At 41.1% G+C, this 15,435-nt stretch overlaps 1 protein-coding gene across 6 annotated transcripts in view; it reads right to left on the bottom strand.

The window, feature by feature from the left end:
- mtfr1 (mitochondrial fission regulator 1) overlaps nucleotides 1-15,435 on the bottom strand; it is a 67,788-nt gene that overhangs the window by 8,787 nt on the left and 43,566 nt on the right. For 3 of the 6 annotated variants that reach the window (XM_070891748.1, XM_070891758.1, XM_070891766.1), the window contains exons 7-8: nucleotides 13,810-13,975; nucleotides 9,190-11,622 (exon numbers count right to left, since the gene is read on the bottom strand). In XM_070891748.1, coding sequence (XP_070747849.1) covers nucleotides 11,554-11,622; nucleotides 13,810-13,975 — 235 coding nt within the window. In that variant the 3' untranslated portion in view covers nucleotides 9,190-11,553. Of the gene's footprint in view, nucleotides 1-9,189; nucleotides 11,623-13,809; nucleotides 13,976-15,435 lie in introns of those variants that run through there. The other 3 variants (XM_070891786.1, XM_070891776.1, XM_070891794.1) reach the window with 3 other exon arrangements.

Genomic DNA, 15,435 nt, shown 5'->3' on the forward strand with positions numbered 1-15,435 from the left:
TCGTTTGCCGTGAAGGAGCTCCGCATAGAGCATTTGCTTAGGGAGTCTCGTGTCTGGCATGTGAACTATGTGGCCTGCCCAGCGAAGCTGATCGAGTGTGGTCAGTGCTTCAATGCTGGGGATGTTAGCCTGGACAAGGACACTGATGTTGGTGCGCCTGTCCTCCCAAAGGCTTTGCAGGATCTTGCGGAGACATCGTTGGTGATATATCTCCAGCGACTTGAGGTGTCTTCTGTACATCGTCCATGCCTCTGAGCCATACAGGAGAGTGGGTATTATTACAGCCCTGTAGACCATGAGCTTGGCAGTAGACACTCAGTACTACATTGGAGTGTCAGCCTAGATTTTTGTGTTCAAGTCTCTGGAGTGGGACTTGAACCCACAACCTTCTGACTCTGGGGCGAGGGCGCTACCAACTGAGCCACGGCTGACACGGATGACTGAAGGAGATTATTAGATGAATTAAGATCAACAAACTTATCAGTATCCACTTTGGAAAATGCCAGCCTATTCCATTGCCATGTCTACTTGGTTACCCGTGTACTAACTAGCATCAATTTCCGTTCACCCATCACCACTGTGCTCACTGGCCTACATTGGCTCCCGGTTAACCAATGCCTCGATTTTAAAATTCTTATCCTTGTTTTCAAATCCCACAATGGCCTCGGCCCTCCCTATCTCTGTAATCTCCCCATGCCCCACAACGTTCCCCCCCCAACCCTCCCCCTACCCACTCACCCCCCCTCCCCCCCAACCCAACCCCCACCACACACCCCCAACCCCAAACCCAACCCCCCCACCCACCAACCTACCCCCCCCAAACCCCCCACACACCCCCATCCCGAGATACCTGCAATCCTCTAATGCTGCCCTCTTGAGCATGCCTAATAATAATCACTCAACTATTGGTGGTGGTGCCTTCAGCTGCTTAGGCCCCAAACTCGAATTCCCTTCCAAAGCCTCTCCGCCTCTCTTTCCTCCTTCAAGACGCACCTAAAAACCTACCTCTTTGACCAAGCTTTTGATCATCTGCTCTAATTTCTCCTGATGTGGCCCGATGTCAAATTTTTGTCTTATAACACTCCTTTGAAGTGCCTTGGGACATTTTACTACATTTAAAGGCATCATATAAATACAAGTTGTTATTTTTCTCTATCTGTAATAAAGATGTTGCGAATGAAACTGGTACCACAAAGGGGTCCTAAGTGATTAAGAGAGGACTTTCCAATTAAGCAAAATCATGATTAATGTTATGCTAGCTTGTGTACTTTTTAACCAGGGCTGTTCCCCCAACCCAAAAAAAAATGCTTATGAGAGTTTTTGTAAAGTTTTGTTTATATTAGAAAATATGAAAAGCAGTTACACAGTACCACTGATATCAAAGCTCAGTTGTGCCTCAGGAGGTGGACTGTGCTGGCAAGGTCAGCATTTATTGCCCCCTAGTGTCCCCTAGAAGGTGATAATACAACGGAGTGGCTCGCGAGGCCACGTCAGAGGGCAGTTAAGAGTCAACCACGTTGGTGTGGGACTGGAGTCGCATATAGGCCAAGCTGAGAAAGGCTGGCAGGTTTCCTTCGCTAAAGGTTTGAGTACATCAGTTGAGTTTTTACGACAATCCGTTTTTACTGATAGCAGCCTTTCACTTCCAGATTTTTAAAACTGAATTCAAATTCTTAAACTCCCATGATAGGATTTGAACCACTAGTCCAGTAACCACCACTTTGCTATCGTACCATTGTTGGTTGCCGGTGGAGACACCAAATGCTTTCTCACTCAAAAGCAACAATGAAAGGCTTAGAAACAGGTTACTTGCCCTCCCTCCAGGCCAGCAAATAATCATACAAGAAGAGTAAGTTATTTTTAATTTAAAAAAGCCAAACTGATCATTCAATAATTATTAATATCGAATCTGGCACAGTGCATTTTATTTGGCTACTGTGGCAAAAAGTTAGTCATGGGATTTAACAAGTCATTGAAAACTTTAAATATTCAGAATGTCCTCATTGACCAAATTTACAGCCAATACTGACAAAATTCAAGTCTGTTTTGTGCAGTGTTTCATTAGGCAAAGGAGCATCCGCGATGCGGAGGATGTCGTGAATAGCACGTTTAATGAGTTGGTCACACCACAGGTAAAGGTTACACAGGCAGATAGGGAATGGGTGACCATCAGGCAGAGCAGTGGAAGGAAGGTAGTGCAGGGGTCCCCTGCAGTCATCTCCCTCCAAAACAGATACACCACCTTGGGTACTGTTGGGGCAGATGACTCATCAGGGGAAGGCAGCAGCAGCCAAGTTCATGGCACGATAGGTGGCTCTGCTGCACAGGTAGGAATAGCAGGATAGTTAAGATGAATACGTGGCTTGAGGAATGGTGCAAGAGGAAGGGATTCAAATTCCTGGGACATTGGAACCGGTTCTGGGGGAGGTGGGACCAGTACAAACCAGACAGTCTGCACCTGGGCAGGACCGGAACCAATGTCCTAGGGGGAGTGTTTGCTATAGTGCTGTTGGAGAGGGTTTAAACTAATATGGCAGGGGGATGGGAATCTATGCAGGGAGACAGAGGGAAGTAAAATGGGGGCAGAAGTAAAAGGTAGAAAGGAGATAAGGAAAAGTGAAGGGCAGAGAAATCAAAGGCAAAAATCAAAAAGGGCCCGATTATAACATAATTCTAAAAGGACAAGAGTGTTAAAAAAACAAGCCTGAAGACTCTGTCTCAATGCAAGGAGCATTCATAATAAGATGGATGAATTAACTGCGCAGATAGCTGTTAACGGATATGATGTAATTGGGATTACGGAGACATGGCTCCAGGGTGATCAAGGCTGGGAACTCAACATCCAGGGGTATTCCATATTCAGGAAGGATAGACAGAAAAGAAAAGGAGGTGGGGCAGCGTTGCTGGTTAAAGAGGAGATTAACGCAATAGTAAGGAAGGACATTAGCTTGGATGATGTGGAATCTGTATGGGTAGAGCTGCGGCACACCAAAGGGTAGAAATCGTTAGTGGGAGTTGTGTACAGACCACCAAACAATAGTAGTAAGGTTGGGCTGGCATCAAACAGGAAATTAGGGATGCGTGTAATAAAGGTACAGCAGTTATCATGGGTGACTTTAATCTACATACAGATTGGGCGAACCAAACTGGTAGCAATACGGTTGAGGAAGATTTCCTGGAGTGTATAAGGGATGGTTTTCTCGACCAATACATCGAGGAACCAACTAGAGAGCTGGCCATCCTAGACTGGGTGTTGTGTAATGAGAGGGGAATAATTAGCAATCTTGTTCGAGGCCCCTTGGGGAAGAGTGACCATAATATGGTAAAATTCTTCATTAAGATGGAAAGTGAAACAGTTAATTCAAAGGTCCGGAACTTAAAGAAAGGCAACTTCAATGGTCTGAGACGTGAACTGGCTAGGATAGACTAGAGAGAATGATACTTAAAGGGTTGACGGTGGATAGGCAATGGCAGACATTTAAAGATCACATGGATGAACTTCAACAATTGTACATCTCTGGCTGGTGTAAAAATAAAATGGGGTAGGTGGCTCAACCGTGGCTAACAAGGGAAATTAGGGATAGTGTTAAATCCAAGGAAGAGACATATAAATTGGCCAGAAAAAGTAGCAAACCTGAGGACTGGGAGAAATTTAGAATTCAGCAGAGGAGGATTAAGGGTTTAATTAGGAGGGGGAAAATAGAGTATGAGAGTAAGCTTGCAAGGAACATAAAAACTGACTGCAAAAGCTTCTATAGAAGTGTGAAGAGAAAAAGATTTGTGAAGACAAATGTAGGTCCCTTGCAGTCAGAATCAGGTGAATTTATAATGGGGAACAAAGAAACGGCAGACCAATTTGACAAATACTTTGGTTCTGTCTTCACTAAGGAAGACACAAATAACCTTCCGGAAATACTGGGGGACCGAGGGTCTAGCAAGAAGGAGGAACTGAAGGAAATCCTTATTAGTCAGGAAATTGTGTTAGGGAAATTGATGGGGCTGAAGGCCGATAACTCCCCAGGGTCTGATAGTCTGCATCCCAGAGTACTTAAGGAAGTGGACCTAGAAATAGTGGATGCATTGGTGGTCATTTTCCAACATTCTATAGACTCTGGATCAGTTCCTATGGACTGGAGGGTAGCTAATGTAACTCCACTTTTTAAAAAGGAGGGAGAAAAAAAACACGGAATTATAGACCGGTTAACCTGACATTGGTAGTGGGAAAAATGTTGGATTCAATTATTAAAGATTTAATAGCAACGCATTTGGAAGGCAGTGACAGGATTGGTCCAAGTCAGCATGGATTTATGAAAGGGAAATCATGCTTGACAAAGCTTCTAGAATTTTTTGAGGATATAACTAGTAGAGTGGACAAGGGAGAACCAGTGGATGTGGTGTATTTGGACTTTCAAAAGGCTTTTGACAAGGTCCCACACAAGAGATTAGCATGCAAAATTGAAGCATATGGTATTGAGGGCAATGTATTGATGTGGTTAGAGAACTGGTTGGCAGACAGGAAACAAAAAGTAGGAATAAATGAGTCCTTTTCAGAATGGCAGGCAGTGACTAGTGAGGTTCAGTTCTGGGACCCCAGCTAGTTACAATATAGATTAATGATTTAGACGAAGGAATTGAATGTAATATGTCCAAGTTTGCAGATGACACTAAGCTGGGTTGCAGTATGAGCTATGAGGAGTATGCCAAGAGGCTGCAGGGTGACTTGGACAGGTTAGGTGAGTGGGAAAATGCATGGCAGATGCAGTATAATGTAGATAAATGTGAGGTTCTCCACTTTGGCAAAAACAGGAAGGCAGATTATTATCTGAATGGTGACAGATTAGGAAAAGGGGAGGTGCAACGAGACCTGGGTGTCATGGTACATCAGTCATTGAAAGTTGGCATGCAGGTACAGCAGGCGGTGAAGGCGGCAAATGGCATGTTGGCCTTCATAGCGAGAGGATTTGAGTATAGGAGCAGGGAGGTCTTACTGCAGTCGTATAGGGCTTTGGTGAGGCCACACCTTGAATATTGTGTACAGTTTTGGTCTCCTAATCTGAGGAAGGACATTCTTGCTATTGAGGGAGTGCAGCGAAGGTTCACCAGACTGATTACTGGGATGGTAAGACTGACATATGAAGAAAGACTGAATCGACTAGGCTTATATTCACTGGAATTTAGAAGAAAAATGAGAGGGGATCTCATAGAAACATAAAATTCTGACAGGATTGGACAGGTTAGATGCAGGAAGAATGTTCCCGATGTTGGGGAAGTCCAGAACCAGGGGTCACAGTCTAAGGGTAAGGGGTAAGCCATTTAGGACAGAGATGAGGAGAAACTTCTTCACTCAGAATTGTGAACCTGTGGAATTCTCTACCACAGAAAGTTGTTGAGGCCAGTTCGTTAGATATATTCAAAAGGGAGTTAGATGTGGCCTTTACAGAGAAAGGGATCAAGGGGTATGGAGAGAAAGCAGGAATGGGTACTAAAGTTGCTATCAGATCACCTCTCATTCTTCTGATTTCCAATGAGTAGAGGCTCAACCTTTCCTCATAAGTCAACCCACTAATCCCTGGGATCAACCTATTGAACCTTCTCTGAACTGCCTCCAAAGCAAGTATATCCTTTCGTAAATATGGAAACTAAAATTGCACGCAGTATTTCAAGTGTGCCCTCACCAATACCCTGTACAGCTGTAATAGGACTTCCCTGCTTTTATACTCCATACCCTTTGCAATAAAGGCCAAGATTCCATTGGCCTTCCTGATCACTTGTTGTACCTGCATATTATCCTTTCGTGTTTCATGCACAAGTACCTCCAGGTCCTGCTGTACTACAGCACTTTGCAATCTTTCTCCATTTAAATAATAACTTGCTCTTTGATTTTTTTTCTGCCGAAGTGCATGACCTCACACTTTCAAACATTATACTCCATCTGCCAAATCCTTGCCCACTCATTTAGCCTGTCTATGTCTTCCTGTAGCCTCTATGTCCTCCTCACATATTACCCTTCATCTTTGTATCGTCAGCAAACTTGGCTACGTTACACTCAGTCCCCTCTTCCAAGTCGTCAATGTAGATTGTAAATAGTCAGGGTCCCAGCACGGATTCCTGCGACACCCCACTCGTTACTGATTGCTAACCAGAGAATGAACCATTTATCCAGACTCTGTTTTATGTTTGTCACCAATCTTCTATCCATGCTAATATATTACCCCCAACCCAGTGAACTTTTATCTTGTGCAGTAATCTTTTATGTGGCACCTTGTCAAATGCCTTCTGGAAGTCCAAACACACCACATCCATTGGTTCCTCTTTATCCACCCTGTTCGTTACATCCTCGAAGAACTCCAGCAAATTTGTCAAACTTGACTTCCTCTTCATAAATCCATGCTGACTTTGCCTGACCAAATTTTGCTTTTCCAATGTCCGAAACTGCTTGTTTAATAATGGACTCCAACATTTTCCCAACGTTAGGCTAACTGGTCTATAATTTCCTGCTTTTTGTCTGCCTCCTTTTTTTGAATCGGGGCATTACATTTGCAGTTTTCCAATTTTCTGGGACCTCCCCAGAATCCAGGGAATTTTGGTAAATTACAACCAATGCATCCATAATCCCAGCCACTACTTTTCTTAAGACCTTAGGATGCAAGCCATCAGGTCCAGGGGCCTTTAGTCCCATTATCTTACTGAGCACTGCCTCTTTAGTGATTGTGCTAAGTTCCTCCCCCCCTGTAGCCTCTTGACTATCGACTGTTGGACTATTGTTAAGTGTCCTCTACTGTAAAAACTGATACAAAATACTTGTTTAGAGTTTCTGCTATCTCCATGTTCCCCATTACTAATTCCTCGGCCTAGTCTTCTAAGGGACCAACATTTACTTTAGCCACTCTTTTCTTTTTATATACCTGTAGAAACTCTTGCTATCTGTTTTTATATTTTGTGCTAGTTTACTTTCATAGTCTATCTTCCCTTGCTTAATTATTTTTTTTGCCATTCTTTGCTGGCTTTTAAAAGCTTCCCAATCTTCTGTCCTCCCACTAGTTTTGGCCACTTTGTATGCCCTTGTTTTTAAATCGGATACCGTCCTTGATTTCTTTTAGTTAGCCACGGATGGCTTTCTTTTCTCTTGCACCCTTTCCTCCTTACTGGAATATATTTTTATTGAGTTGTGAAATATCTTTTTAAATGTACACCACTGTTCATCAACCGTCCCACACTTCAATCTGTTTCCCAGTCCACTTTAGCCAACTCTGCCCTCATACCGCCATTGTCTCCTTTATTTAAGTTTAGTATGCTGGTTAGAGATCCAACTTTCTCACCCTCAATCTGAATTTGAAACTCAATCATGTTATGATCACTCATTCCAAGGGGATCCTTTACTAGGAGATTGTTTATTAATCCTGTCTCATTACACAGGGCCAGATCTAGGATAGCCTGCCCCCTGGTTGGTTCCGTTAAATACTGCTCAAGGAACCCGTCCCTTATGCACTCTATGAACTTTTCCTTTAGGCTACCCTGACCAATTTGATTTATCCAATCAATATGGAGGTTAAAATCACCCACGATTATTGCTGTTCCCTTTTTACAAGCCCCCACTATTTCCTGGTTTATGCTCCGACCAACAGAGTTGCTGCTGTTAGGGGGCCTATATGCTATGCCCACCAATGACTTTTTCCCCTTATTATTCCTTATCTCCACCCAAAGTGTTTCAACATCCTGATCATTTGAGCATATATCATTTCTCACTATTGCAGTGATTCCATCTTTTATTAATAGAGCTACCCCACCTCCTTTCCCTTTCTGTCCTTCCGGATTGTCAAATACCCCATAATATTTAATTCCCAGTCCTGGTCACCTTGCAACCACGTCTCTGTAATGGCTATCCCGTTTCAGGGACAAAATTATACAGGTGGTTTGTGAGAAGATAAAAATGTTGAATTTGCAGAAATAAGAACTTTGGTCAATAAATTTAAAGATACAAACTCAATTTTCTACATTACAACAGTGACTACACTTCAAAAAGTATTTCATTTGTTGTAAAGTGCCTTGGGGTGTCAGGTGGTCGTGAAAGGCGCAATATAAATGCAAGTCTTTTTCTTTCTTTTAAAGCCATTTTTAGGAAGGGTAATTGATTCACTATGGAGTCTCACTGTATGAAAGTAATATATTGAAATAGTATTTGCCAATTATTGTGCGTCATTTTACTATTTGTTTGTAAGTAGATATATTAGTAGCTTTTGACCCTAAATCTCTGGCCCGTGTACTAATATTCACCATTTCAGCAGGAATGTGGCAGCATAGCACAAGTCTGCATTGCATTAAATCCATTAAACAGATTGGCAACAGATAAGACAAATGGGCAACTGTTAGCCACTTGATGATACACCCACATGGACACTGTGCTTACAGACCTTAGTGGACAAGACCCATTGTTAGACTACTGCACCACACTTGCCAACACTCACTGTCTAGCGAAGAAGGCTCACTTAGCTGAGGTACTAAAGGACATCGGACACCTGACACCATATATTTCAGTAAGAATTGCCAAGAAGTCCAGCTATCTGAAAATGACCTCACTGACCTTATTGATCTGGCTTCATTGTTAAGTCACTAACATTTTTAAAAACTTATATCGTTTGCTCCCTAATGTTCCAGTTACACTGTACCAAATGGTAACTGTGTAAAGTGCTTCTAAAACAATGATGTGAGCCAGCAGCTGCATCCGGCCAGTTCATACCACTATTGAACAGGGTAAAACAGAGCTCTATGTAAGTGTACTCAAAGGATGTACAGAATTCTGATTACTGACCTCTAGAGAATGGTAGAACGACAGGCTAATCGGCTGTTTTCTACCATTTGATACACATTTAAAAGGCAGTACAGCATTGTCAAGTTAGTTTATTTGAAACTAAGTTTGAAAGGATGGCTATTCACCAACTGTAAATGCTAGCAGCATAAAATAATTTTTCATGTGGTCTCATCACAGCTGCTAAATTGCTGGCTTCTGGGAATTTGACACCACAACAGTAGGTGTTTACCATTGGTGTGCTGCAAAAAGATCACGCTGCATTGACGTCAAATGTGCAATAAAAATAGGCCAATATAATCACCTTGTAATGTTGTGCCCGGTTCTCAAGAGAAACTAAATTATTAAATAATGATAAAACCACTTTTAGAAGGTGATGTAGTGTTGAATTTATATTTTAAACAAATAATGCACAATGTAAAAAGGTTTTACATTTTCCAATATTCCAATAGTAAAAAGAACATATTAAAGACAATGTAAACGCTTATGATTATGGAACACTAATGCAGCGTTACACATTTTCAATTTCTCTTACAATAGATTTTGCAATGTACATTCGATCTCATGGCTGGAAGCAGCACATTTCCAAGGTTATAATAAAGTATTACATTCAAATATTACACACTTATGTTAAAGATGTTTGGAAATGTATAATTTACCTATTACCTACAAATAAAATAAGCTTGCAGAATATACATTTTAATACATATGGGTGTATTTAAAAAAAAAATCAGATTATTGTACCTAGCATGTGTTGCTAGTCTCAGCATTGAATTAAAATAAAATACTTTTGCAAAAAATAAATTAAAAACACTGATGGTGAACCAGCAGGAAAGATAAAATGTAGTTTCATTCCCTCAATCCATTGTGTGGGTTGGGTGGGAGAATGGAGGGAAGAGGATGAGGGCGACTGCACAGAACCACTATTACGTTTCTTCTCATAGCTGGCGAAAAACTAATATTGGCAGTGGTTGGGGTGTAGATGTCCCACTTTGGTGTGAAAAGAGACATGTCACAGAAGTTGATATGGCTATCTGAATTACCTGTTTAAACAACACACACAAAAAAACTCCACTTTACTGTAGGATTTTCAAATCACTTTCCATTTTTCTACTTCTTTCTCCTCTAGCTTTTGAAAGCTTTCTCCTTTTTGCCCTTTTCTAAGATCAGAAGCTCAGGCAGTAATTCTACTGTATGCTAGAGATGGCATAAAATTCAAAAATTCACTACCTTGCCCCCCAAAATTATATAAAATACACAACATTTAACAACTAGATTAAAACATGTCTCCCATTGTGGAAATAAAAGTATAATTTACATTTTTGAGCATACTTACATTTCTGCGCTGCAAAATTAAAACTTTTTGTATAACATAGGAATTTAAAAAATGTTATGCATGGAGATCTTCTGAAATTTGGCTAATACCCAGCCTTATTCTACTAAAAGAAAAACTGGGGAATTCCAGCAGTTGTAGTGTAGTTTTAATGTAAATATATTATATGCCATAACTTAGTCATTTAGGTTTAATTTGAAGCAGCACTATACTGCAGAATCTCTTAAATTTCCATATTTTAAAGCAGCTGTTTCTTTTAGTGCATTTCCAGATTATCATCCATATAAAAATAGCACTGGTATCACAAAGTATAATCACACTTTGTATACAGTTATTAAAACGATGGATATGCATGTATGCTGAAACACCGAACATATTCCCCATTTAAATTTTCAGGATTGGCATTTAAAATGAGAGTGTGTTTTACCATCAGGACTCGTTACAAATTAAGTAGTTACAAAGAATTGTAATTAATACTGCCATGTTTTTAGTTAGTTTCCCCCTTTTGTCAATTTTTAACTTTTTGTTTAAGCAGTAAGGGCTGGCTTAAAGGAGTTAAGAGTTAATGAGGGAGGTTAATTGAATGCAATAATGGACATAAATCCAGAGATGGCTCAACATCAACTGCATATATTAGTTCAGGCCCCCAACACTAATGACTGCAATATTCCAGTACATCAGTGATATTATCAGCATTCAGATTTTAAATAAAAGTAAATGAACGCAATGAAAGGACATTGATAAACATTGTAACTATTTGATTTTTAAAGGGGCCTTGTCTGAGTTTTAGGATAGATGCACAGCATAATTTCTTTACCAAATGTAGCTACTTCAGCTCTGGGTAGACTGCCTATGATGATGATGATGGGTAACAATAAATCTATAGTACATGCTGTAAGTGACTAGCACACCTTACATATAGTTTCAATGGTAATGTGACGGCCTAAGCAAATAAAAATGCTATGATCCACTTAAGCATAATTAAAAACAACCATCTAATTCAATTTAGTTAGTAAAGGTTTCATACAAACAGCAGCACAATAACTTAAAACATTTGAATTTGGCTATAGAAATGCCTTCTCACTGTGAATACATGCAAAACATCAACTGGCATATGAAAAAAAGTCCCCAGAAGACATTTGATAAAGTCCCTCATAAAAGACTGTTAGCCAAGGTTGAAACTCAGGGAACTGAAGGTAAATTATTGGCCTGGTTAGGAAAATGGCTGAGCAGCAGGAGACAGAGAGTCAGGATAAATGTTAAAATTTACATTTTCTAACCTGATTTTATGTATTGTATATGTAAACTACAGAAAAATGTAGTAGTAGTAGTATTTCTTCATACAATTAAACAGAAAGAGAATTAAACACCAACCAGAGGAAAAGTACAAGCCTTTTTCCCCCAGAGCTTCCAATCAAGACTGAGATGCATTTCCTAACAATGGCTTTCTCTTTCCTGTTGGCTTCAGCATGTGTTGTCCAAACTATTAGAAAGAAAAATAACATCAATTTCATGCTAAAATCTTGTACTTTACTTTCTGTCTGTTTGCTTCATTAAGCACAAACATTACTCTGCTGGAAAAGGAGTTAAAACCTTTGAGGACAAAATACTTCAATTCATAGGAAACATTTATCATTGTACTTTCTAAATACACAATGCACAATAGCACAGACTAAATTATTTTTGAAGAGGTGCCTAAAGTAGTGGACAGGTGAATGTCTATGGATGTTATTTATAAGGACTTCCAGAAGACATTTGATAAAGTCCCTATAAAAGACTGTTAGCCAAGGTTGAAGCTCAGGGAATTGAAGGTAAATTATTGGCCTGGTTAGGAAAATAGTTGAGCAGCAGGAGACAGAGTCGGGATAATTGTCAGGTGCTCTATTGGCAGGACATGACTGGTCCGCAAGGATCTGGGCTGAGATCTCAACTATTCACCGTATTTATTAACGACTTTGATGATGGGATAGAAAGCCACATATCCAAGTTTGCTGATGACACAAAGATAGGTAGCATTGTAAGCAGTGTAGATGGAAGCATAAAATTACAGAGATATTAATAGACTAAGAGAAGAGGCAAAACTGTGGCAAATGGATTTCAATAGAGCCAAGTGCAAGGTTTGGGTCTAAAATGGATAGAGCACAGTACTTTCTAAATTGTGAAAAGCTAAAGACAGTGGAGGTCCAAAGAGACTTGACTTTGGGGGAGGTGGTGGTTCAAGTACATAGAACATTAAAATATCATGGAAAGGTACAGAAAATAATCAAAAAGACTAGTGGAATACTGGCCTTTATATCTAGAGGACTAGAATACAAGGGGGTAGAAGTTGTGCTACAACTATGCAAAGCCCTGGATAGACCACACCTGGAGTACTGGGAACAGTTCTGGACACCACACCTTAGAATGGATATATTGGCCCTGGAGGAAGTGCAGCGTAGATTTAACTCCATGGGTTAAATTGCGAAGCGAGATTATACAAACTAGGGTTGTATTCCTTGGAATTTAGAAGGTTAAGGGGTGATTTGATCAAAGTTTTCAAGATATTAAGGGGAACTGATAGTTTCTCTCTATCTACCCTATTTCCACTGGTTGGTGGGTATGGTCTTAAAATTAGAGCCAAGCCTTTCAGGAGTGAAGTTAGGAAACACCTCTACACGTAAAGGATGGTGGAAGTTTGGAACTCTCTTCCGTGGACAGCAATTGATGAGAGGTCAATTGTTAATTTTAAACCTGAGATTTGATAAGATTTTTTATTAACCAACGGTATTAAGGGATATGGGGAAAGGCAACTATATGGGTTACGTCATAGATCAGCCATGATCTCACTGAATGGCGTAACAGGCTCGATGGGCTAAATGGCCTACTCCTGTTTTAAAATAATAAAAGTACAGGTTGAACCTCCCTTATCCGGCACCCTCGGGACTGGGCCTGAGCCGAATGAGGGAGGGGGGGATGGGAAGGTGGCCCGGGATGTGAGGGGGAGGAGGAAGTCGCCTGGGGGGGGGGGGGGGGGGCGGGGAAATGGGGAGGTCGGCGGCCCGGCAGGCCCCAAGAAGTGACGGCGGGCTGTCAGGCCCCAAAAAGTGATAGCGGGCCCCGAGAAGTGATGGCGCATGCGTCACCCAGCAGCCGGGAATGGTGCCGGATAAGAGAGTCCCGGATAAGAGAGGTTCAACCTGTATCAACAACTACTTTCATTCATACAGCACTTTCAACATAGAAATGATCTCACATAGTGGAAGAAACAATAAATAAAATAAAGGAATGAATAAATGAATGGTAGGAGAATTAGGAAAGGTGGCCAACGGCTTGGTTCAACAACTGGGTTTTGAGAAGTTGTTTGAAAGATGGAGAGAAGAGGACAGAGTGGTTTAGGAAGAGAATGTCAAAGTAGGGCAAAGGCAGCTGAGGGCTCTGCAACCAAAAGTGGGGCAAAAGGCTAATGCGTGTAGGAGGGGATACAAGGTTGAAGGAAGTTGGCAGAAATAGATGGTGAGCTGGTTTATCTTGAAGACTTGTGTCTCTTCTTATAATGTGCAAAGGGAATTTGCAAGAGAAAGGGGAGAAAAATCAAAGACATTACCCCAAAATTACAGAAATAATTGAATATTTCTGAAATATTTTAGTTGAAAGAATTGAATTATGAATTACTGCCTTAAATTTTACTTACCTTTGGCGGTTCCGTGCTTGCCTGGAAATCAGAGTTTGAAGATTGATTTTCACTGCAGCTGTCATTTTTGTAGCGATAAGCAAATTTGCGTTTTAAAGCTGCTGCTATTAATGCTGTTGGATCTTCTAACCATTGGTCTGGTTTGGGCTTTAAATCATCCACAGATCTGTAATGAAAATATTTTAAAATTTACATTCAAAATAAATGATCGACTGTAATACCTGTTTTAAAGTAATGCAGGACCAGCAATGCTGACTTACACTGCCAACTCTGCTATACTTTCTCGTAGATGCATGCTTATACAGCGCATAAATGCTGGTGGCATTTTTAATGCTAGTGTGGAGACAATGGAACTGGTGGGCTCCTTATTAAATTAACAAGTTTAAAAATGAAGTTTGCAATTATACTTCAACTCTGTGAATCTGAAGGAGTGCAAATTATCTCCTTGCTGTGGTCCTATATCTCTTAAATTCAATGTGGCATCAGCTTGGCGATTTCACTCACCAGTTATATTGCAAATTTTGTTATAATTGTTGCATCAATGCAAAAGCTGCAACTAGGCCAAAAAGCCATTTTCATCCAACTAAAGAGAATGTCTCATTTTAAACATAATCTGGTTTCCTGTAATCCCAGCATCTTGATAAAAAGCAGATTGAAACACAAGGGCCGCAATTTCGTCTACCGGGTCGGGAGCAAGGTCTTTAGTGAGGTTCCGGCTCGCTGCCGGTTCCATCTCGCTCTCTACAAGCGATTTTACCTTGATGAGGCTTGTTAAACCCACTCAGTGAGGCTCCCCGCCAATTAAAAGGAAGCGGGTCTGATGACATCATTTGATGATGCGTCATCAGCCGGTTTCCTTAAAGGAACCATGTCCACATTGATTTTGACAGTTGTGCTGTCAGTGTTCTACAGCATCAAGGTGCTGCAAACACTGAACAAAGATGCACGGCTGTACCCAGGCTCTCCCATGACTCTCTCCATATGCTTATGGAGGGAGTCACATCGTGCAGGGAGGTTCGCTTTCCTTTCAATGGGCAGAAGAGACCTCCCCATGAGACCAACGTAGCCTGGTTGCACATTGTACAGGAGGGCACAAGCAGGGATGTCGTTAGGAAGAGCTGGCTACAGTGGCGAAAACCTTTCAATGATCTCAGATGATCACAGAACATTATTGCAAAGCCACACTCAACCTCATTCTGCTGTGCCACTCATCACATCCCCATCACTCTGACTTACCTACCCTACTCCTGCACATCCTTACTCACACCAACTTACCTTGCATCTCCACCCATTCCTCTCTATCTATTTATATTATCTCTTCACTAGCCACCCCTCACACTTACCAACTAACTACACACAAGGGTAGGCTCTTGGATGTTTTTGCCAATGTTTATGTAAAGTTTCTGTTAATGTGGTGTCAAAGATAAATATCTTTATTTTCAACACTTTGCCTTCTTGGACAGATTTGTATGCATCTTTGGAAGTGGCTTAGTGAGTTGCAGTGAATGGTGAGACATAACGGTACCCCCCACAATGATGATGATTGTGAAGGGAATAGCTTGAGTTTTGCAGGGATGCTTTATGGTGCTGCCAACCTGGCGCAGCATGTGGCAGCCAGCGTGTACA

Source organism: Pristiophorus japonicus, chromosome 1 (assembly GCF_044704955.1).
Source record: "Pristiophorus japonicus isolate sPriJap1 chromosome 1, sPriJap1.hap1, whole genome shotgun sequence".
In the NCBI taxonomy this organism is placed as follows: Eukaryota; Metazoa; Chordata; class Chondrichthyes; family Pristiophoridae; genus Pristiophorus; species Pristiophorus japonicus.